Source organism: Bombina bombina, chromosome 3, assembly GCF_027579735.1.
Source record: "Bombina bombina isolate aBomBom1 chromosome 3, aBomBom1.pri, whole genome shotgun sequence".
NCBI classification, from domain to species: Eukaryota; Metazoa; Chordata; class Amphibia; order Anura; family Bombinatoridae; genus Bombina; species Bombina bombina.
Window position 1 is genome coordinate 281,875,372 of NC_069501.1, and position 24,550 is coordinate 281,899,921.

At 39.2% G+C, this 24,550-nt stretch overlaps 1 protein-coding gene across 1 annotated transcript in view; it reads right to left on the minus strand.

Moving 5' to 3' along the window:
• Positions 1-12,152: 12,152 nt before the first annotated feature.
• The window catches only part of MLXIPL (MLX interacting protein like), a 382,973-nt gene continuing 370,575 nt past the window's right edge, over positions 12,153-24,550 (minus strand). Inside the window, exons 15-17 of the mRNA XM_053706321.1 lie at positions 20,994-21,117; positions 15,195-15,324; positions 12,153-14,946 (exon numbers count right to left, since the gene is read on the minus strand). Coding sequence (XP_053562296.1) covers positions 14,825-14,946; positions 15,195-15,324; positions 20,994-21,117 — 376 coding nt within the window. The 3' untranslated portion in view covers positions 12,153-14,824. The remainder of the gene's footprint in view (positions 14,947-15,194; positions 15,325-20,993; positions 21,118-24,550) is intronic.

The following is a 24,550-nucleotide window of genomic DNA, read 5'->3' on the forward strand; positions in this document are numbered from 1 at the left end:
CTCCCGTTGATAAATCTCCACCAGACTGGTAGTGATAGAACATAACTACATGAATATTTGAATAATCCTGGTTTATGTTGATGACTGGTGGCACCAGTCATCAACATAAACCAGGATTATTCAAATATTCTAATATAAAATTAAGAGGGGTAAGACGTGCCCACTGTGTAATGTTATGAGCTCCCTATTTCTCTAGTCTCAGAGTGTTGAAAAATGAAGCACACGTAACGGTAATGGGTGCAATATCTTATCTGATGCTCATTATTGACCTCGTTCAGCTCTCCTGGCCTCCCCCTCTGTGACTGCCCTGCCAGGAAAACAAATGCCCAGCTGTCCCCGGATCACCTGCTTGCTGCTCTCCGCTTGCTCTGCTCAGCAAATAAACCGTAAAGGAGGACAAGCGCCGCCCCGGCCGCCGCTGAATTGCGAAGGTACTTGCTGTACACCGGCGCCATGGTCACTGTCAGAACTCAGAAGGAGGAAATGCAGAGGGGAAGCCGGTCACAGGCCTGCAGCATGCTGGGAACTCACAAACCCCACCCCTAGCTCCTCCCACTCACAGCCGTCAGTCACCATAGCAGCGCCCCCACTCCAAAATAGGACAACCAAAGTCCTCTTTGTTACTTAGTTGACTAACTTGTCGTCTAAGGGTGTACAGTACTTGAGTAGCATAACTATCTAAATAAGAGGCTGGGTATGAGGAGTAGCATGAAATAGGGAGTGAGAAGTATATGCAGCAGGTCAAAAGCATTAGCTTTACAATATAGGCACTGGCACACTAGCTGTTAACATGTGTCCTTGAATGAACGTATAATGCTTAATGTTGTGTGAAATAATTGAATATAATAAAAAAGTGAAGCTTTTTTAATAGCGCATTAATTAAACAAAGAAAAAAAAATCACATCAGGATCAGATCTGATCAGCTGTTGACATGGGCTGCAGGCGGCTGCCACTGCCAGCAGGACTGGGCTTGGGTAATCAGTGGTGCTGGCAGTAGTTACGCCCCTGCCTCCTCCCACACACACAGTAAGCTCTTAGTGTGCAAGTGTCACGTGGCAGCTGGCTCTCACTCGCACACTAAAAACTGTGCGATTAGGAAGGCTATGGGCTGGCCTGTAGGTGGCACTGCAGTCAATGCAGTTTTAAAGTGGAATGTGCTTTTGCCTATACTTCTATCTATCGCACTGCACTGCATGTGCAGGGGGTTTCAGGCAGGGGGTTCACGTGCTCAAGTGCTCTTATAGAGGAGCCTCCTCTGTCTCCCGGTAAGGAAGGGTGTATTGGGTGGGTTTATTTGTTAGGTTAGGGCTTTGGGCCTGCAATAGAGCTAAATGCCCTTTTAAGGGCAATACCGATCCAAATGCCCTTTTCAGGGCAATGGTGAGCTTAGTTTTTTTTTTGTTAGTATTTTATTTGGGGGGTTGGTTGTGTGGGTGGTGGGTTTTACTGTTGGGGGGTGTTTGTATTTTTTACAGGAAAAAGAGCTGATTTACTTGGGGCAATGCCCCGCAATAGGCCCTTTTAAGGGCTATTGATAGTTTAGTTTAGGATAGTTTTTTTTTTTACTTTGGGGGGGGCTTTTTTATTTTGATAGGGCTATTAGATTAGGTGTAATTTGTTTAAAGATCTGTAATTTGTTTTTTTTTCTGTAATTTAGTGTTTTTTTGTGTGATTTAGCTAATTTAATTTATTTTATTTAATTATATTTAATGTAGGTAATTTATTTAATTGTAGTGTAGTGTTAGGTTTTGTGTAACTTAGGTTAGGTTTTATTTTACAGGTAAATTTGTATTTATTTTAGCTAGGTAGTTATTAAATAGTTAATAACTATTTAATAACTATTCTACCTAGTTAAAATAAATACAAACTTGTCTGTAAAAACAAAATTTATGCTTACCTGATAAATTTCTTTCTCTTGTGGTGTATCCAGTCCACGGGTTCATCCATTACTTGTGGGATTATTTTTTATTATTATTATTCTTTATTTATAAAGCGCCAACAGATTCCGCAGCGCTGTTCATAGGTAACAAAGATAAAAGGACAGTACAATATGAGACACCAGACAACATTTAACAAACAAATACAGGAGGAATTGGGAGCTCTGTTCCCGTGGGAACTTACAATCTAAATGGGTAGGAGGGTGAGAAACAGGAGGTGGGGACTGCAAAGGTGGGAATGATGTTAGTGTGAAGTTAGATGAGGGCAACAATTAGGCAAGTGGAATTCATTAGTTACTGATTTGGTTATAGGCTTCCCTGAACAAGAAGGTCTTTAGGAAGCGTTTAAAGGAGGAGAGGTTGGGGGAAAGTCTGACAGCACGAGGAAGTGTGTTCCAGAGGGTTGGTGCCGCACGAGAGAAGTCCTGTAGTCTAGCATGAGAGGAGGTGATGGTAGAAGAGGCAAGGAGTAGATCGTTGTTGGATCTTAGGGGATGGGCTGGAGTATATTTGTTGATGAGTGAGGACAGGTATGGGGGGGCTGCATTGGTAAGGGTTTTGTAGGTCAAAGTGAGAATTTTGAATTTAATTCTGCTGTGAATGGGGAGCCAGTGAAGGGACTCACAGAGGGGTGCGGCAGATACAGAGCGTCGGGAGAGGTGGATTAGCCTAGCAGAGGCATTTAGGATGGATTGAAGGGGGGAGAGGCGGGAGAGAGGAAGGCCAGTTAGTAGGTTGTTACAGTAGTCAGGCCGGGAAATTACTAGGAAATGGATTAGCTGTTTAGTAGTTTCAGCACTCAGAAAAGGACGAATTTTGGAGATATTGCATAGGTGGTTGCGACATGATGAAGAGAGTGATTGGATGTGGGGTATGAAGGACAGATTGGAGTCGAGTGTAACTCCAAGGCAGCGGACTTGGGGTGATGGGGAGATAGTGGTGTCACCGACAGTGATAGTAAAGTTAGAAACTGGAGTAGAATTAGTTGGGGGGATTAGAAGAAGCTCAGTCTTGGACATGTTGATTTTTAGGTGGTGAGAGGCCATCCATGAAGAAATGCCAGATAAGCAGCCGCTGATTTGGGAAAGGACAGATGGAGAGAGTGCAGGGGTGGATAGGTAGATCTGAGTATCATCAGCATAGAGGTGATAGTTGAAGCCATAGCTACTAATAAGTTTACCCAGTGAGAAAGTATAAATAGAGAAGAGTAGAGGGCCTAGAACAGAGCCTTGAGGTACTCCAACAGACAGAGGCAGTGGAGAGGATGAGTCACCAGCAAATGAGACAGAAAAGGACCTATTAGAGAGATAAGAGTGGATCCAGGAGAGGGCAATGTCACAGAGCCCAAGGGAGCTGAGAGTCCGTAAGAGGAGGGGATGGTCAACAGTGTCAAAGGCAGCAGACAGGTCAAGTAAGATAAGTATAGAATAGTGGCCATTGTTTTTAGCAGAAAGAAGATCGTTAGTAACCTTGGTGAGGGCAGTCTCAGTTGAGTGTTGGGGATGGAAGCCAGATTGCAGGGGGTCAAGCAATGAGTTGGAGGATAGGAAGTGTGTTAGGCGATCGAAAACTAGTTTTTCCAGGACTTTAGAAGCAAGCGCAAGTAGTGATATGGGGCGGTAGTTTGCAGGAGAATTGGGGTTGAGGGAGGGTTTTTTGAGGATGGGGGTGACCTTTGCATGTTTGAAGGATGATGGAAATGAACCAGTAGTAAGGGATCGGTTGAATATGTAAGAGCTGGGGTGAGGGTAGAGGACAGAGAGGGTATTAGATGTGAAGGGATAGGGTCAAGGGGGCATGTAGTGAGGAAGATATTAGGGAACTCACTTCATTCTCAGTGGTTGGGGGGAAGGTACTGAGAGTGTTGGAGGGGGTGACTGGGGGCACAGATGAAAGTTTGCAGTCTTGTGGTGGGATGTTGCTTCTGATGGTAAGTGTTTTGTTGAAAAAGTAATCTGCCAAGTCTTGAGCACTAAAGTCAGATGAGGGTGGTGGTGCAGGTGGATAGAGGAGAGTGTGGAAAGTGGAGAAGAGACGTTTAGGGTTTGATGAGTGAGAAGATATGAGAGAAGAGAAGTAGTTTTGCTTGGCTAAGTGAAGGGCAGAGGAGTAAGAATAAAGAATGAACTTATAGTGTAGGAAATCGTGTTCAGAGCGTGATTTCCTCCAGGCACGTTCCGCAGCATGGGAGCATTTTTGTAGATAGCGTGTTTGCTGAGAGTGCCAGGGCTGGAGCTGATGACGTGGGGTTTTGCATATTTGTGGAGGAGCAAGGGTGTTGAGTGCAGAGGAAAGAGTATTGTTATAGTGGTTTGTAGCAAGGTCAGGGCAGGATACCGTGGAAGTGTGGGGAAGGCGTTTTTGAATAAGGTTAGAAAGTTGTAGAGGATCCACAGTGTGCAGATTTCTACAGGTGCGGAGGCGGGGGGTAGAAATAGGTTTAGCCTGTACATTGAGATTATAGGTGAGCAGATGGTGGTCTGAGATGGGAAATGGGCGACAGGTGACATCAGAAGGGGAGCAGAGGTAGGAGAATACCAGATCAAGAGAGTGTTCGTCACGGTGAGTAGGGAATAGGGTGGATTGTGAAAGACTAAAGGAGTTTGTGAGTGAGAGAAGTTTAGAGGCAGCAGGGGTAGATGGGTTATCAATGGGGATGTTGAAGTCCCCTAAGAATAGAGCAGGTGTATTTGTAGAGAGAAAGTGAGAAAGCCAGGCAGCAAAGTTGTCAAAGAATTGGGAGGTTGGTCCAGGGGGGCGATAGATAACTGCCACCTTGAGGGAGAGGGGGGAGAAAGGGATATTCTCCTTCCCAACAGGAAGTTGCAAGAGGACACCCACAGCAGAGCTGTCTATATAGCTCCTCCCCTAACTGCCACCCCCAGTCATTCGACCGAAGACAAGCAAGAAAAAGGAGAAACTATAGGGTGCAGTGGTGACAGTAGTTTAAAATAAAAAACACCTGCCTTAAAGTGACAGGGCGGGCCGTGGACTGGATACACCACAAGAGAAAGAAATTTATCAGGTAAGCATAAATTTTGTTTTCTCTTGTAAGGTGTATCCAGTCCACGGGTTCATCCATTACTTGTGGGATACCAATACCAAAGCTTTAGGACACGGATGAAGGGAGGGACAAGGCAGGAACTTAAACGGAAGGCACCACTGCCTGCAAGACCTTTCTCCCAAAAATAGCCTCTGAGGAAGCAAAAGTATCAAATTTGTAGAATTTAGAAAAAGTATGAAGCGAAGACCAAGTTGCCGCCTTACAAATCTGTTCAACAGAGGCCTCATTTTTAAAAGCCCATGTGGAAGCTACCGCTCTAGTGGAATGAGCTGTAATTCTTTCAGGAGGCTGCTGGCCAGCAGTCTCATAAGCTAAATGGATTATGCTTCTCAGCCAAAAAGAAAGAGAAGATGCCGAAGCCTTTTGGCCTTTCCTCTGTCCAGAGTAGACAACAAACAATGCAGATGTTTGACGAAAATCCTTAGTAGCTTGTAAATAAAATTTTAAAGCACGAACCACATCAAGATTGTGTAATAGACGTTCCTTCTTTGAAGAAGGATTAGGACACAGAGACGGAACAACAATCTCCTGATTGATATTCTTATTAGATACCACCTTAGGAAGAAACCCAGGTTTGGTACGCAAAACTACCTTATCTGCATGGAAGATCAGATAAGGGGAATCACACTGTAAGGCAGATAACTCTGAAACTCTTCGAGCCGAAGAGATAGCTACCAAAAACAGAACTTTCCAAGATAAAAGCTTGATATCTATGGAATGCAGAGGTTCAAACGGAACCCCTTGAAGAACTTTAAGAACTAAATTTAAACTCCATGGTGGAGCAACAGGTTTAAACACAGGCTTGATTCTAACTAAAGCCTGACAAAACGCCTGAACGTCTGGAACATCCGCCAGACGCTTGTGCAAAAGAATAGACAGAGCAGAAATCTGTCCCTTTAAGGAACTAGCTGACAATCCCTTCTCCAATCCTTCTTGGAGAAAGGATAATATCCTAGGAATCCTGATTTTACTTCATGAGTAACTCTTGGATTCACACCAATGAAGATATTTACACCATATCTTATGATAGATTTTCCTGGTGACAGGCGTTCGAACCTGAATTAAGGTATCAATGACCGACTCGGAGAAACCACGTTTTGATAAAATCAAGCGTTCAATCTCCAAGCAGTCAGCCGCAGAGAAATTAGATTTGGATGTTTGAATGGACCTTGAAGTAGAAGGTCCTGCCTCAGCGGCAGAGTCCATGGTGGGAGGGATGACATGTCCACCAGATCTGCATACCAAGTCCTGCGTGGCCACGCAGGTGCTATCAAAATCACAGAAGCTCTCTCCTGCTTGATCTTGGCAATCAGACGAGGGAGGAGAGGAAATGGTGGGAACACATAAGCCAGGCTGAAGGACCAGGGCACTGCTAGAGCATCTATCAACGTTGCCTGGGGATCCCTTGACCTGGACCCGTAACAAGAAAGCTTGGCATTCTGACGAGACGCCATCAGATCCAGTTCTGGTTTGCCCCATAGTTGAATCAGCTGGGCAAATACCTCCGGATGGAGCTCCCACTCTCCCGGATGAAAAGTCTACCGACTTAGAAAATCTGCCTCCCAGTTCTCTACTCCTGGGATATGGATAGCTGAGAGATGGCAAGAGTGAACCTCTGCCCATAGAATTATCTTTGAAACCTCCAACATTGCCAGGGGGCTTCTTGTTCCCCCCTGATGGTTGATATAGGCTACAGTCATGATATTGTCCGACTGAAATCTGATGAACCTGACCGCAGCTAGCTGAGGCCAAGCCTGAAGAGCATTGAATATCGCTCTCAGTTCCAGACCGCGCCCCAGCCCAGAAGGCTGGCATCTGTCGTCACTATAGTCCACTCTGGCCTGCAGAAACTCATTCCCTTGGACAGATGGACCCGAGATAACCACCAGAGAAGAGAATCCCTGGTCTCTTGATCCAGATTCAGCAGAGGGGACAAATCTGTGTAGTCCCCATTCCACTGATTGAGCATGCAAAGTTGCAGTGGTCTGAGATGTAGGCGGGCAAACGGAACTATGTCCATTGCCGCTACCATTAGGACGATTACTTCCATACACTGAGCCACTGACGGCCGAGAAGTGGAATGAAGAGCATGGCAGGAAGTTAGAAGCTTTGATAACCTGAACTCTGTCAGAAAATTTTTCATTTCTACTGAATCTATCAGTGTTCCTAGGAAGGAAACTCTTGTGAGAGGGGAGAGAGAACTCTTTTCTTCGTTCACCTTCCACCCGTGAGACCTCAGAAAGGCCAGAACAATGTCCGTATAGGACTTGGCGATTTGAAAAGTCGACGCCTGTATCAGAATGTCGTCTAGGTAAGGAGCCACTGCTATGCCCCGTGGCCTTAGAACCGCCAGTAGGGACCCTAGAACCTTCGTAAAGATTCTTGGTGCCGTGGCTAACCTGAAGGGAAGAGCCACAAACTGGTAATGCCTGTCTAAGAAGGCGAACCTGAGGAACTGATGATGATCTCTGTGAATCGGAATGTGGAGATAAGCATCCTTTAAGTCCATGGTAGTCATATATTGACCCTGCTGGATCATAGGGAGGATGGTTCGGATAGTCTCCATCTTGAAAGATGGGACCCTGAGAAATTTGTTTAGGACCTTGAAATCCAAGATTGGTCTGAAAGTTCCCTCTTTTTTGGGAACTATAAACAGATTTGAATAGAAGCCCTGCCCCTGTTCCTCCCTTGGAACTGGGTGGATCACTCCCATAACCAGTAGGTCTTGAACACAATGTAAGAATGCCTCTCTCTTTATCTGGTTTACAGATAATTGTGAGAGATGAAATCTCCCCTTTGGAGATGAAGCTTTGAAGTCCAGAAGATATCCCTGGGAAACAATCTCTAATGCCCAGGGATCCTGGACGTCTCTTGCCCAAGCCTGGGCGAAGAGAGAAAGTCTGCCCCCTACTAGATCCGGTCTCGGATCGGGGCCTACTCCTTCATGCTGTCTTAGAGGCACCCACAGGTTTCTTGGCCTGCTTCCCCTTGTTCTAAGCCTGGTTAGGTCTCCAGACTGGTTTGGACTGGGCGAGATTTCCCTCTTGTTTTGTATTAGAGGAAACTGAAGCTGCGCCACTCTTGAAGTTTCGAAAGGAACGAAAATTATTCTGTTTGGTCCTTAACTTATTGGACCTATCCTGAGGAAGGGCGTGACCTTTTCCTCCAGTAATATCAGAAATTATCTCTTTCAGACCAGGCCCGAATAGGGTCTGTCCCTTGAAGGGGATGTTAAGAAGCTTAGACTTTAAAGTAACGTCTGATGACCAGGACTTAAGCCATAGCGCCCTACGCGCCAAAATGGCTAATTTAAGAGCTTTAATCCTGTCTAGAATATCGTCTAGCGGGGTCTCCACCTGTAGAGCCTCTTTAAGAGACTCAAACCAAAAAGCTGCTGCAGCAGTAACTGGGGCAATGCATGCAAGAGGCTGGAGGATAAAACCTTGATGTATAAAAATTTTCTTAAGGAGACCTTCCAATTTTTTATCCATAGGATCTAGGAAAGCACAACTGTCCTCGACGGGGATAGTTGTACGCTTAGCTAGGGTAGAGACTGCTCCCTCCACCTTAGGGACCGTCTGCCACGAGTCCCTTATGGCGGCATCTATGGGAAACATCTTTTTGAAAGCAGGAGGGGGAGAGAACGGCACACCTGGTCTATCCCATTCCTTAGTAATAATTTCCGAAAACCTCTTAGGGACTGGAAAAACATCAGTGTAAACAGGTACTGCAAAGAATTTGTCCACTTTACACAATTTCTCTGGAACCACAATAGGGTCACAGTCATCCAGAGTTGCTAAAACCTCCCTAAGCAATAAGCGGAGGTGTTCAAGCTTAAATTTAAACGCAGTCATTTCAGAATCAGACTGAAGTAACGCCTTCCCTGAGTCTGAAAAGTCACCCACAGATAGAAGCTCACCTGCCTCGGCTTCTGAGCATTGTGAGGGTATATCGGACACAGGCATTAAAGCGTCAGAAAGCTCTGTATTAGTTCTAGCCCCAGAGCTGTCTCGCTTTCCTTGTAGCCCTGGCAGTTTGGAGAATACCTCTGAGAGGGTAGCATTCATAACTGCCGCCATGTCCTGTAAGGTAAAAGAATTAGACGCGCTAGATGTACTTGGCGTCACTTGAGCGGGAGTTATAGGTTCTGACACATGGGGAGAGTTAGATGGCATAATCTCCCTCTTTTCAGTCAGAGAATCCCCTGGAGATAAATTTTTAAGCGCCATAATATGGTCTTTATAGTTTATAGAAATTTCAGTACATTTGGTACACATTCTAAGAGGGGGTTCCACCATGGCTTCCAAACATATTGAACAAGGAGTTTCCTCTATGTCAGACATGTTTAACAGACTAGTAATGAGACAAGCAAGCTTGGAAAACACTTTAATAAATGTGAAACAATAATTAAACAAAATACAGTAAAGTCTTTGAAATTTTTACAGTGTGTGTAAGGGACTAAAGCAACATTGCACCCACTTGCAAATGGATGATTAACCCCTTAGGCCCCAAACCGGATTGAAAAACGTTAAAAAACGTTAAAAGTCAATTGAACACCTTGCCACAGCTCTGCTAAGGCTCCTACCTGCCCTTAAATGTGCAGAAATAACCCCTTTGAAATGGTCCTCAGATGCCAGAGGACTCCTCTAGGGGAGCTGGATGTCTCAGTCTGAATTAAAACTGCGCAGTTAGAGTGCTAAAATAGGCCCCTCCCACCATGTACTGGATGTCAGAGGGGCCTTAAGAAAATACTCCTAGGAGTATCTGACTAGCCATGTGGAAACTAGGCCCCAAATAAAAACTTATCTCCCTCAGAGAAAAAACGTCCTATTTTTGAAGTCATGTAAACGTTTTGTCACTAAGTAATATGAATATTAACATGAGTATTACCATGTTTTGTAAGCATGATCCCAGTCGCTGTTAAATTACTGCATCAGGCTTACCTCAAATACACAAGGCTCTGTCAGCATTTTCTAGAACTTATTCATCTCTCTAGAAATAAAAATACTGAACATACCTCAAAGCAGGTAATCTGCAGACCGTTCCCCCAACTGAAGTTTTCCCATACTCTTCAGTTATGTGTGAGAACAGCAATGGACCTTAGTTACAAACCGCTAAGATCATCAAACCTCCAGGCAGAACTCTTCTTCTAATTTCTGCCTGAGAGTAAAACAGAACAACTCCGTACAGTTTAAAAATAACAAACTCTTGATTGAAGGTAAAACTACACTAAGTCACCACATATCTCTTGATACTTGCAAGAGTTGCAAGAGAATGACTGGGGGTGGCAGTTAGGGGAGGAGCTATATAGACAGCTCTGCTGTGGGTGTCCTCTTGCAACTTCCTGTTGGGAAGGAGAATATCCCACAAGTAATGGATGAACCCGTGGACTGGATACACCTTACAAGAGAAATAAAAATAAACCCTAAGCTAGATACAATGTAACTATTAGTTATATTGTAGCTAGCTTAGGGTTTATTTTATAGGTAAGTATTTAGTTTTAAATAGGAATAATGTAGTTAATGATAGTAATTTTATTTAGATTTATTTAAATTATATTTAAGTTAGGGGGTGTTAGGGTTAGACTTAGGTTTAGGGGTTAATAAATTTAACATAGTGGCAGCGATGTTGGGGGCGGCAGATTAGGGGTTAATAAATATAATGTAGGTGGCGGCGATGTTATGGACAGCAGATTAGGGGTTAATAATATTTAACTAGTGTTTGCAAGGTGGGAGTGCAGCGGTTAAGGGGTTAATATGTTTATTATAGTGGCGGCGATGTCCGGAGCGGCAGACCTTTCTTAACTCCACTGCTATCCCCTTGAACCCCTTAGCATGTAAGCCTATGAGCCCAGCTGTTTGTAGATCACCCGCATAAGAGCCGATTACAACAGTGCAACTCTCGGCAGGGACCTCTACCCATTTGATCCCCATAAATCTTACCTTTTATACCGCCTATATTTATAGTGCTGTAGAATCTGTTGGCGCTCTACAAATACCTGATAATAATAATCTATCTTTTTAAACAATAAAAATACTTGGGTAGACTGTCCCTTTAAGAATGCATGCACACCTGACAACAAATACAATCAATACATCACACTTTTGGCATAGGGGTGATAAACAGTAATGCTTGTCTTTAAATAACAATTATTCATTTTTAAATTATATTCATTTTATATAATTATATACTAATATATTAAATAGACATGAAACATAATTTTACTTCTATTATCAAATTTACTTTGTTCACTTAGTATGCTTTGTTTAAAATTAGGTGGGCAGGCTCAGGAGTATGCATATGTCTAGAGCAATATATGACAATAGTTTAACAAGAATTCCCTTTACAGTGCTATTCAAACACTGTTGCCATCTAGTTCTCAAAATCATTCTTGTAAAACTGCTGCCATAGAGGTCTTCAGACACATACATGGTAACTACATAGCTATTCTTTTCAACAAAGAATACAGTGATAACAAAGTATATGTCATAATAAATGTATTTTTTTAAATTGCTTTGTCTATCATATTCCTTTAATTATATGTGAGTCAAGCGTTTGTTCCTCAGCCTTTTGACTCTGCTTTAGTAACATACAGTATTTCCTTATCCTATTTCCTATATAACTAATGTAATGGCTATAACCTTTTCTCATTTCTGAAGGTTCCCAGTGTGTGGTTGACCTCTGTTCCCTGCCATTCGTATCTCTTATCAACTAAATATATATTGATTACTTGATAAAACAGACCCTTCACAATTCTGATTGCTCAATATATTTAACAAATCAAAAATATTTTTTATATATAAATAAAAAAGGTATCCTGGAGAAGGCCCAGACAGTGGTAAGGGACCAAAGCAGTAGGCATGTTGTTGCTGATGGCCCTGAAGACTAAAGAAAGAACACTATTATTCTGCCACAAAGGGGTTAAAAGTTTTATTTTTTTATTATATTTATTATTATAATTTTTTTTAAAGGTCTGTTTATTTCTGGTATATAGAGTGTAGTGATATACTGTTAAGGAGGAGTTGGAAATTGCTAGGGTGGTTTGCGATGGGGGATATCGAAAGGGGAAAGATTGAATTTTAGTTTGCCCTGGGGAGCAGTGTGTAGTGGGTTGAGATGAATTCCACCAAATCTAAATAAACAACAAGATCTTCAGCTGTATTATTTACTTGTTTATTATCAGTTAGAATTTAGCCTGTCATAAATATTTTTGTCTTTAAAATTAAACCAGAAAATTTTAAATGCTCAGACAGAAATGCATGAACATATCTAGATTATATTCTAGAACATTTACTATATTTCTAGCCTTTATAAAATGACAGTAGTTAAACCACAGTTTTTATTTTTTAATACATTAATTAATCCTTTTATTTAAATTAAAATTTACAGGAAACACATATTGCATATGGCAACATTCATACTTATTTACTGATATTTGCTAATATTTAAACAATAAAACTCTGTTTTACAAACAAATAAAAAAGACACAGAAAATAGAGAAAGATAAAAGAAGGCAGCTACCATACAACATAAAATATACAACAAATAATATTATAAAATAGATACAAATCAGAAATGACAAATAAACTATATTGTAATGTCTTTGTAAGTTATAGAGGACACAACTATCAAGAAATGGTTATTTTTTAACTTGTCTCCACTTTCCTATCCATAAGGTCTCTAAATGCACTAGCAACATCCACTAGAAATATATGTATTTTTTGTTAGGTTTTCTGTGTTAAAGAGTCAATATTAATGGTGCAATTTCACATTTGGACTGTAACAAATTACTATTTATTTTACGTAATACAAATTACAAGGGAGACGTTTATTTAACTTAAAATAACTAGCTACATCTGATTGTAAGATAAAAAAAGACTGTAACTTTTTTTCAAATATGAACACTAAGACTAACTGCTTTTTTAGTAGTGGTTCTTCAACTTTTAAAGATGATGCTTTTCTACAAAATAGTTTTACAATATGAAGCTATCAAAGAGTATTATTTTAAAATCTTAAAAATATTTTGGTATAAAAAGTCACTGATATTAAAACTAATAGGCAATATAGTTTGATATGTGGATGTAATCCAACAAATAAAATTTTTATTTAAATTTAAAAAAAGTTCTTTTTATTTTACCCTGCTTCCAGTTGTATGCCATTTTTTTATTCTTATTGAATTTAAAGGGACACTAAACCCAACATTTTTCTTTCATGATTCAAGTAGAGAATACAATTTACTTCTATTATCTAATTTGCTTCATTCTTTAGATATCCTTTGTTGAAGAAATAGCAATGCACATAGGTGAGCTAATCACATGAGGCATCTATGTACAGCAACCAATCAGCAGCTACTGAGCCTATCTAGATATGCTTTTCAACAAAGTATATCAAGAGAATGAAGCAGATTAGATAATATAAGTAAATTAGAAAGTTGTTAAAAATTGCATGCTCTTTCTAAGTCATCAAAGAAAAAATGTGGGTTTCATGTCCCTTTAAATGACCAGTTATATTAATGTCTAGTTTAAGATATAATAATAAAGTAATACAGTTGCCACAAAATATTTGAACAAAAGCAGCACTGAGTTTTTAGTGGAGAAAGGCCCTAGAAGATAGATAGATAAAATAATGTAATTTACTTAATTCTATACATTTTTAAAATACATTTACACAAATGTATTCACTTTCTATAATGCAGCTTAATATTAAATGTATTTTCCTTGTCAAATATTGTCTAGATTAAGCCTCAGCAGATCAGACATAACACTTGAGCCACACAAAAGATGAATGGGTCAAGAACTGTGGCAGCTTCCAATTTATAGCATGAGCTATTACTCTCTGTGGGAGCCACTAGAACATATCAGTGATGGCATTCTATTACTTTCCCTCTGTGTCCCTGCAGACCCTTTTTCTGACTACTTTTAGCTGTCATAAAACTACTTTTAGGTAGAATAAACAGGATTAGAAAGAAATTATCCCTATCATTGAGATAATACTCCGCTATAGTTTAACGATAACCTCCTCTCACCCAATAAATAAACAACCCTCAAATGCCAATAACTTTTACCAACACTGACCTCAAATAATCCTTAACACTGCCACACAGATCTCCCCTACTGATGTTAATCCCAAAAGTAACTTCCTCTACTGCAAAAAACATAATGCAATATTCACCCATCCCACCATTACTATTAGAATTACAATCCTCCATAACTCCCCCTAATTCTAAACAACATGAGCCTTATCTTTAGAAAATCTCCTCTTCACGATACCCACATGATTTCTCCTGTCAATAAACCTCTCTACAAAATCCCCTCCCCCATCACATATTCCCCCCATACATCCCATTCATTGCTACACAATCTACACTGAAAATAATGTCCCATAGCCCCCAACCTTCAAATTAAAAAAAAAAAAGTTGAGGACTAGTTTGACACAATGTAGTCCGCATAGGATCTAGATCAACATCTTTTTTCTAATTCTTTGCATAATACATATTAGGTATGTTAGTAATATCTTCATATGCAAACAAAACAATAAACAAGTGTGTACTTTTACAAAATAACAAACCCACATTAACAAGGATTAAATTAAGGCTCAATAATGGTAATCATTTCCTTGCCAGAAACACTGGCCATAAGAGTTTAGAAGGTTTGGTGCGTTAAATATTTTGGCAGTTCTGATTATATAACACTTAGGAATTAGTTTCCCAATTATGTAGCACAGTCCCAGATAAGAGTCTTTCATTAAAGATTTTTTTATTAATTTATTGATTATTGATATTAATTTATTGATTCCAGAAAAAAAGTCTTTGATTTTGTCTTGGCTAGAAAAAATTGTCCTCATTTTCTGCTCTGGTCACTGCTTGTACCGCTTGTTCTGGCATTAGTGTTGGGTCTGTGAGGATAGATGTTGAAGTACTGAGCTGACAAAGTGAACTTAAAACCGCTGTAAAAGAAGAATAGAAGAGTTTATACAACTACTATGTTATACAATCCTGACTATGGTCAACCCCTGAAGCTAGTTACATTTGCTGTTTATGTGACTATTTACTGTATATTATGTTTTTTTGTCTTCAAACAACTTGAATTATATTTCAATTTGTGTAATCACAATGTGCAATTTGTTTCCTGTTAGTTTATGTTCTAAGATTATATACCAAAACCATACTGAAATTATATTGCTCCATTACTTACTGGGTCGCAGGGCTGGTAAAGAGCAGTGCTGATCAAGCCAGTCTAAAGAGGTTTCTCTCAGATCTGTCATACTTGAAGTGGAAACCATCCCATTAAATGACTCAAAGAGAGGACGGATAATGATGCTGAACTGGAGCCAGTCAAGAGGCAAACCTTTATACCAATATTTTGCACATACAGTAACTGTGATACAAACGTTGTGCCCATTTAAATGACATAACAAATCACCTTGTTATGAAGTGGTTCTAAGCACTACAAAGGATTTTATTTTCCATCATTCTTCTGGTCTAACCAACTTTCTCTTCTTTTTAATTCAAGCTATGGGAGGAGATTTCCCTATCAAACCACCTCTATTGTGCTTTAAGTAAACTAAAAATAACTCTTAGCAGTAAAGTAAAGCTGTTATCCCATTGCATTGCATAGGTGGCACCTGCTATTACCCCACCTACCATGTATAGGTGGGAATGGTGAAGTGGTGCAAAGTCAAAGGTTCTAAGATAACCTGCTTTCTTAACATGACAGTAAACACTTTGAGATTGTAATTTAAAATATTTAATTATAGCAAAAACAATTTTGCAATATAATTTAATTATTTATTTTACCTCCTTTTCCCATTTTGAGGATTGAAAGAGCACATAATGAGCTTCACAAGCCAAACCCTTACACATATATGCTCTTAATTGGCCTCAACAGGGATTATCAGGTAAGGAACTGCAAAACAGTTGAATGTTTGCTAAGAAAATAACAATGACTAGGTGTTTCTACTGTAGTAAAATTCTGAAGGACTTTATTAGTGCAACAAAAGTAGTAGTAGTAGGCAGGAATTCAGCAGGAACACAGGCTGTAGGCAGTAGTAAGACTTTTCAGTATACTGTGGCAATGATTCAAAGACTGACTGTGGCAAGGACTGGTAGTTTGACAAAGACTATGAAAAAATAAAGACTAGGCTACAGAGCAACAAGTCAAAAAATAGAAGCCTTTAATCCTTTAAAACACTGGATATAATTAACAAACGGAGGGGCTCAACACTCTTACGTGTTTCGCGATGTTAGGCGCTTACTCATAGATGCTGGGCACAAGTAAAACCACTGTTACATTTAAGGGCTGAATAACCAATCATACACAGTCTGTGAATGGCGTAAATACACGTGTCATAGTAACAAATACGTGTGCTTGTGTTTACAAACCCTTGAAAATGTAGCAACATCTAAAATAAAAAATGATCATTACTTGCAGAGATAGCAAAAGAGGCTCACATAGTCTGATCAATAACGATCTATTAAAAAATAAATACTAGTAGAACAACAATATACTTTATGTATTATTTATTAATAAGGAGATCTCGCAGATCACCTTCCCAATGTCATTGTGACAATTGTAGTCGACAGTCATGTTGCATTTTTCATGATGATTATTGACTATCACCACTTATTCCAATTTCTAATGAAATATGGCTTAGTTGGAAAAATATATAGTAATAATAACCAAATATGCCACTTCTACTTGTAGTATTAGTATATCTAGTGGTCAAGATTAAGTAGCACTCTCAAACTAATCTATTTACAGAGTAAAGGAACATAGCTGTTATTTATATTTTAAAATAACAGTAGCAGTAATGTATAATTTATAAGATTAAATCTTAACATACATGATCTAGTGCTATATTTTATTCTTCATAATAGCGCATATCCCATTACAAATTTATGCCTAATGGTGATTTTGTTCTTAACTTGTAGATCCAAAAAAGTTATTTTTTATCTAATATTTTGGCTAGCTCTCCACCTCTCTGTGGGATCCTTGCTAAATCAATAACCCTTATTTTGAAATTCGGGACATTAGTAAAATGAAACAGACTGAAGTGTTTGGCCATGGCAGAGTCCCTATTTTAATTTTTCACATCTCTAAGGTGTTCCCTGGCACGTGATCTTAGGTTCCTAGTTGATTGACCTACATACTGTGCTCCACACAATTGACAATCTAATAGGTACACTATGTGGTCAGTAAGACAAGTTGCATAAAAATCAATATTGAAATTTTCCCCTGTAACATTACTGGTAAACTTATTAGTAAAATCCATATTCTCACATGTCAGGCAATTGGTTAAATGTGATCTAAAATTCCCTTACCCCTAAGCCATGTGGTCTTTACTTTTGTTTTTGAGGTAACCAAACTGGGAGATAGTCTTGAGGCTTAAGTGGGTGGTTTTCTAGCTACAAATGTACAGTTCTTTATATGTTTTTGTAGACAATGCTATTTTCATCTAGATACTCTTTGTCCTTACCACTACTATATTCCTTCCCTATATTATTGGTGGTCATATCACCCAATGTAGCTCCAGTGGTGTCACTCTTTGGCTTCCATGCCTTTATTTCCTCAAAAGCTTTGTTTAGGGCACTTTCACTATATCCTCTAGCTTTACTGTAAGTCTGGATATTAATTCATGACTCCCCTGTATGTAGTGTTGTAGGGTACTCGCGTTACGCCTTAGTCTGATAAATTGGCTTCTTGGGATTGACTTGACAAGATGTTCAGGATGACAAGAAGTAGTGTGCAGTATGGTATTACCTGCCGTATCTTTTCTGTAAGTTCTAGAGCTGATCCTATGTGTATTTGGATCACCCTGTAGATTTAAATCTAGACAATTTACCTCATCATGGCTCAATTCCCCAGTAAATCTCAGGTTAACATCATTATTATTGATGTAACTCAGAAAATCATCAAAGGAAAAAGTATCCTTTACAATAAAAATAAGATCATCAATATATCTCATGTACAAAAGGGTGTCAGACCTGAATACCTCATCTATGTCATAAATGTAGTGGAGCTCCCACCCACCCACAAAGAGATTTGCATAAGAGTGGGCAAATTTCGCCCCCATTGCTGTACCTTGATTTTGTAAATAAAACTCAGAATTAAACATAAAATAATTGTGGGTGAGTAAGAACCCCACAACATCCAGAATAAGCTGTTTTATCTCATCACTGTAGGTGGTTTCTTTGGTCATGAAAAACTCCAGGGCCCGACACCCATGCACATGAGGTATAGAAGAATAAAGAGAGACGGAGTCTACAACTACCCATTTGTATCCTTCCTGGAGGAGAGACAAGACTCTTATGTGTTTTGGGAAGGTAATGAAAAATGGGGATGGTAACATGCCTAGATTGTTCCACAGTCATAATGTTATTGCTTCCTCTAATAGTTTACTGAGCTGATTGGTAAATAAATTTGTGGGGTCATTCTGTAATTTTTGATATATAGTTACATCTGATAGCTGTTTGTTGGCTTCAGCTTAATAATTGGTCTTATTGAGAACAACGACATTGCCACCCTTATCTGAATTCCTGATGACAATGTCATTGTCTGCCAGTTCCCTTAGTGCCTGCCTCTCTAGTCCACTGAGATTATCTTTATACTTGTAAGTTTTGGTCACCTCGTCTAGTTTTAGAATGTCTTCCTCCACCCGCTTGTGGAAGGAATTAATGAAGGTACCCCTGAAGTGGCTTGGATAAAAATTTGAACCCAATCTCCTAGGGGGGGGGGGGGGGGTATTTCTAGTGGCAATTCAAATTTTTGATAGTTTCAACTAAACATAGGTCAGCAAAACAAAACATCTTATTCCAATCTATATTATTGCTATCATCATGTACCATAGGATCATACACATCATAGGTAACATCACGCTTTGTGGAGTGAAAAAATCGTTTCAAAGACAATTTTCTGACAAACTTATTTATATCTATCAGTGTCCTGAAGGCTGATAACATATGTGTAGGAGCAAACCCTTTTTCAAGACTTTTTCATGTTTAGATGTTAAATTAACGTCCGACAGATTGATAATGTTTAAAGTCCCTTCTTCTTTTGCGATTTCTGCTGTTTCCCCGAACCTTATTCTCTTCTTCCTTGACAATGACTATGGCCCAGATATTCAAAGCATCGGCAGACCGATGAGAAACTGCCTTTCTGGCCTCGCAGTCCATCAGTCTGCCAATATTTTCTAAAAAAGGGGGCAGGCCCGCAAAGTGCCTGTGAGTGGCGATGTGTCTCTCTTATGATATAATGGGGAGCACTATGTCGGCTAAACATTGCCAACATCGCCACTTGTTGGCACTTATTGCCAGTGGGGGGGTGTATTTGAAGTGTTCCTACACAGTGCACACACTGAAACAAAACACAGTCTTACACTATATGTATAAAGATTGCATTATATCGCACTGCTGGTGATGTATCCCAATCAAAGTACAGATAACTCCCCCTTGAGCGCCCAGCTAACTCCCACAGAATGCCTACACCTATGTCATACTCTAGCTATACTCCCCCTGGAATGCCCAGCTTACTCCCTAATACCACCTTCAGCTACGTCACGTCTTAGCTACACTCCCCTATAATGCCCCATACTCTAGCTAACTCCCACAGAATGCCTATACTTACGTAATGTCTGCAATCTACCTGACATTACACAAAAAAATCCCTATTATAACAATAGGAGCTATGTCACTACATTTTTATTCAATATTAAAACTTCCTAAATAACTTTTTAACCCCAAACCTCCAAGAGCCGACTGCTATAAACTTCCTAACCTATTACCCCCTTTTCAGGCCAGTCTTTTTTGGGGGGCAAAAGAGCTGTGGGCACTGCACTACCAAATGTAATTCTAAGGGTAATAGCCAACCAATTGCCCTTTTCAGATTAGGCTTTTTTATTGCAGAATGGGGTTGTAGTATTTATTTGAAAAATATCTGTGTCACTTTAGGGCAATGCCCTACAAAAAGCCCTTCTAAAGGCTATTCTTATAGTAACTTTTAGTGTTAGTTTAGAGTTTTTAATATTAGGGTGGTTTTTTTTAAAGACTGTATAGGAGTTAATAGGTTAGGGGATATTAGCAGTATAGGAGTTAAGTAGTGTAGGGGGTGTTTGTGGTGGGCTATTGGCGGTAAATTGTAATTGCTGTACCAGTGGCAGCTTACCTGAATCCTGCTGCACCTACCTGGTATCCCGTACCAACCTCACCACCTGTACCTGCTCGGATTCCTGTTCCTGCTGAAACTCCTGTACTTTTTTGTTGGACTGATTTCTTGGTACCCAACATTTGGCTTGTCCTTGGACTTTGCTTAACTCTTGCTTAACCTTTAGTACCTTGTTACTAGACTGATCTAACAGTACGTGACCTTTGGCCTGTCCTTGAACTTTACTCCTGGTACTTGACCTTTACCCAATTCTCAGTTTCAGTTTTTCTTGTTTAATTAAAGGGACAGTGTACTGTAAAATTGACATTAAGGTTTAAGATGGGTAGTTTAAGCAAGGCTAAGTGGCATATTGGGTAATTGTATTTTAGGAAGGACACATACAGGATTAATTGTGGTTTGTCGGGCCAGGTTAATGACTATTAACTGTGGTGAGCAAGAGTTAACTATACAGAACAAAAATATATTTTGTGCAGCACTTAGAAGGCTACAAAATCGGGACTGCAGTAGCATTGTGACCTGCCATACAATGACAGTCAGAAGACAATATTGTTAAACTATTTTAATGGTTGCCATAAAAATAATAGCTATCACTATTACTTGTGCTCTGCAGAATGTCTGGGCTGCCATGCTGCTACTTTCTTGCTGTTAATACGGGAAAGCCCAGGAACTACACCTTAGATAATAAAAATAGCTAAACCAATCAAATAAGATAAGCAAAAATGTTAAACCAAAAACCATCAAATAAGATAAATAATAAAGATAAATCCACTTCCAACTCAGACAATACATATAATTTCTTCATACACATTTCTCTACAGTTATGAAAAAGGATACAAGCCAGAACTTCCAGTTTTGCAAAGTTCGTGTCTGGACATAGTTCTTAAACATCTGGCGCATGTGCTGGAATCGCTGTCGTGTAATAGGTACACCAGAGGCTGGAAGTTGCTGCTGGCACAGGCTGAGTAGAGAAAAGGCAGACACAAAAGTTAGGTGTCATCCTAAAAGTTACTTTAGAAAGGACCAAACATCATTATTTTACCCACTCCTTATATAGGGCTCATTTCAATTGAGCCTTTAAAAATGGAGCCGTAAGCTACCGAAGCGGCCGACAGCTAAAAGTCATTTACGGCTCCATTTTAGTACCAGGTTTCCATTGAAATAATTTCTGCTTTGCGTGAGGTCGCTTTTCGTGTAGGTGTAAATTAGGTGTAAATTAGCTTTGTGTTAACGCTTCCACCTGATGCCGGATTTCTAAAACGTTAATATGTTACTATGGTAACCCGACCTTACAATACACACAATTGCATATACTGTCGCTCGCTGTTAAAATAAAATTAAACACCTAACGCATGCGCAATATTTACCTCTCAACCGCAACCCCCCACCGCAATAACTAATGTATTAACCCCTAATCTGCCAAACCCCATATCACAAAGTATCTATCAAATGGCTAGATTACGAGTTTTGCGTTATGAGGGGTGCAGTGCTAACTTGCAAGTTATTGTCACCGCTCACTTCCCTACAGCGCTGGTATTACAGGTTTACAAACACCCGACGTTATCAGGCAAGAAGTGAGCGTAGAGCAAAATTGAGCTCCATACCGCACTCCAATATCAGCGCTGCTGAAAGCTGCGGTGAGCTGGTTTTACGTGCTCGTGTACGAATTCCCCATAGACATCAATGGGGAGAGCCGGCTGAGAAAAAGTCTAACACCTACAAAAAAGCAGCGTAAAGATCCGTAATGCAGCCCCATTGATTCCTATGGGGAAACTAAATTTATGTTTACATCCAACACCCTAACATGAACCCCGAGTCTAATTAACCCCTAATCTGCCGCCCCTAACATCTCCGCCACCTACCTACATTTATTAACTCCTAATCTGCCGCCCCCAATGTCGCCGTCACTATACTAAATTTATTAACCCCTAAACCTAAGTCTAACCATAACCCTAACACCCCCTAACTTAAATATAATTAAAATAAATCTAAATAAATATTACTATCATTACCTAAATAATTCCTATTTAAAACTAAATACTTACCTATGAAATAAACCCTAAGCTAGCTACGATATAACTAATAGTTATATTGTATCTATCTTAGGTTTTATTTTTATTTTACAGGCAAGTTTGTATTTATTTTAACTAGGTAGAATAGTTACTAAATAGTTATTAACTATTTACTAACTACCTAGCTAAAATGAATACAAATTTACCTGTAAAATAAAACCTAACCTGTCTTACACTAACACCTAACCTTACACTACAATTAAATCAAATACATTAATTAAATACAATTACCTAAATTACAAAAAACCCCCCACTAAATTACACAAAATAAAAAAAGAAATGATCAGATATATAAACTAATTACACCTAATCTAATAGCCCTATCAAAAAAGAAATTATCAGATATATAAACTAATTACACCTAATCTAATAGCCCTATCAAAATAAAAAAAGCCCCCCCAAAATAAAAAAAACCCTAGCCTAAACTAAACTACCACTGTAAGTGGATCTTCGGGGGTTAGTGTTAGGTTTTTTAAGGGTTTATTGGGTGGGTTTTATTTTTAGATTAGGGTTTGGGCAGAAAAAGAGCTAAATGCCCTTCCAAATGCCCTTTTCAGGGCAATGAGGAGCTTAGTTTTTTTTTAGTTAGGATTTTATTTGGGGGGTTGGCTGTGTGGGTGGTGGGTTTTACTGTTGGGGGGCTGTTTGTATTTTTTTTACAGGTAAAAGAGCTGATTTCTTTGGGGCAATCTTTTTATTTTGGGGGGCTTTTTTATTTTGATAGGGCTATTAGATTAGGTGTAATTAGTTTAAATATCTGATAATTTCTTTTTTTATTTTCTGTAATTTTGTGTTTTTTTTAAATTTAGGTAATTGTATTTAATTTAGGTAATTTATTTAATTGTAGTGTAAGGTCAGGTGTTAGTGTAACTCAGGTTAGGTTTTATTTTACAGGTAAATTTGTATTTATTTTAGCTAGGTAGTTAGTAAATAGTTAATAACTATTTAGTAAATATTCTACCTAGTTAAAATAAATACAAACTTACCTGTGAAATAAAAATAAAACCTAAGCTAGATACAATGTAACTATTAGTTATATTGTAGCTAGCTTATGGTTTATTTTATAGGTAAGTATTTAGTTTTAAATAGGAATAATTTAGGTAATGAAAATAGGTTTTATTTAGATTTATTTTAATTATATTTAAGTTAGGGGGTGTTAGGGTTAGACTTAGGTTTAGGAGTTAATAAATTTAGTATAGTGGCGGCGACCTTGGGGGTGGCAGATTAGGGGTTAATAACAGTAATGTAGGTTGCGGCAATGTTAGGGACAGCAGATTATGGATTAATAATATTTAACTAGTGTTTACGATGCGGGGGTGCGGCGGTTTAGGGGTTAATATGTTTAGGCGATGTCCGGAGCGACAGATTAGGGGTTAATACTTTTATTTTAGTGTTTGCTATGCAAGAGGGCCTCGCTTTAGGGGTTAATAGGTAGTTTATGGGTGTTAGTGTACTTTTTAGCACTTTAGTTATGAGTTTTATGTTACCGCGTTGTAGCATAAAACCCATAACTACTGACTTTCAGTTTATGGTATGGATCTTGTAGTTTTAGACTGTACCGCTCACATTTTGGCCTCCCAGGCAGACTCGTAATACCGGCGCAAAGGAAGTCCCATTGAAAAAGGACTTTTTGAAAGCTGTGGTAGTTATGCTGAGTTATGGCCAAAAAAGTGTGAGGTGCCCCTAAACCTGCAAGACTCGTAATACCAGCGGTAGTGAAAAAGCAGCGTTATGAGCATTAACGCTGCTTTTTCACCCATACCGCAAAACTCGTAATCTAGCCGAGTGGTATTAACCCCTATTCTGCCAACCCCATATCGCAAAGTATCGATCAAAGTTATTAACCCCTAAACCCCCACCCCCACAACGCAATTTAGCTATTTAAACTATTAACCCCTAATCCGCCATTCACCCACATCGCAATTAACATAATAAATCTATTAAACCTTAATCCGCCAAACCCCCACATCCCAATTAACCTAATAAATCTATTATCCCCTAAACCGCCAAACCTCCACAACGCAATTAATCTAATTAAGCTATTAACTCCTAAATCGCCAACTCCCCACAACGCAAATAAAAAAATAAATTACTTAGCCCCCTAACCTAACATCCCCTAAATTAACCCCCATTAAATTAATTTAAAAAATTCTAAATTACAATTAAAGTAAAAAATCCTAAATTACAATAAAAATAAAAATCCTAACATTAATTTAAAAATGAAACCTAAGATTAAATTACAATAATTAAATCTAAAATTACAAAAAAAAATACAGAACCCCCCTATTATCCAAAATAAAAAAAATGAAACCTAATCCCTTT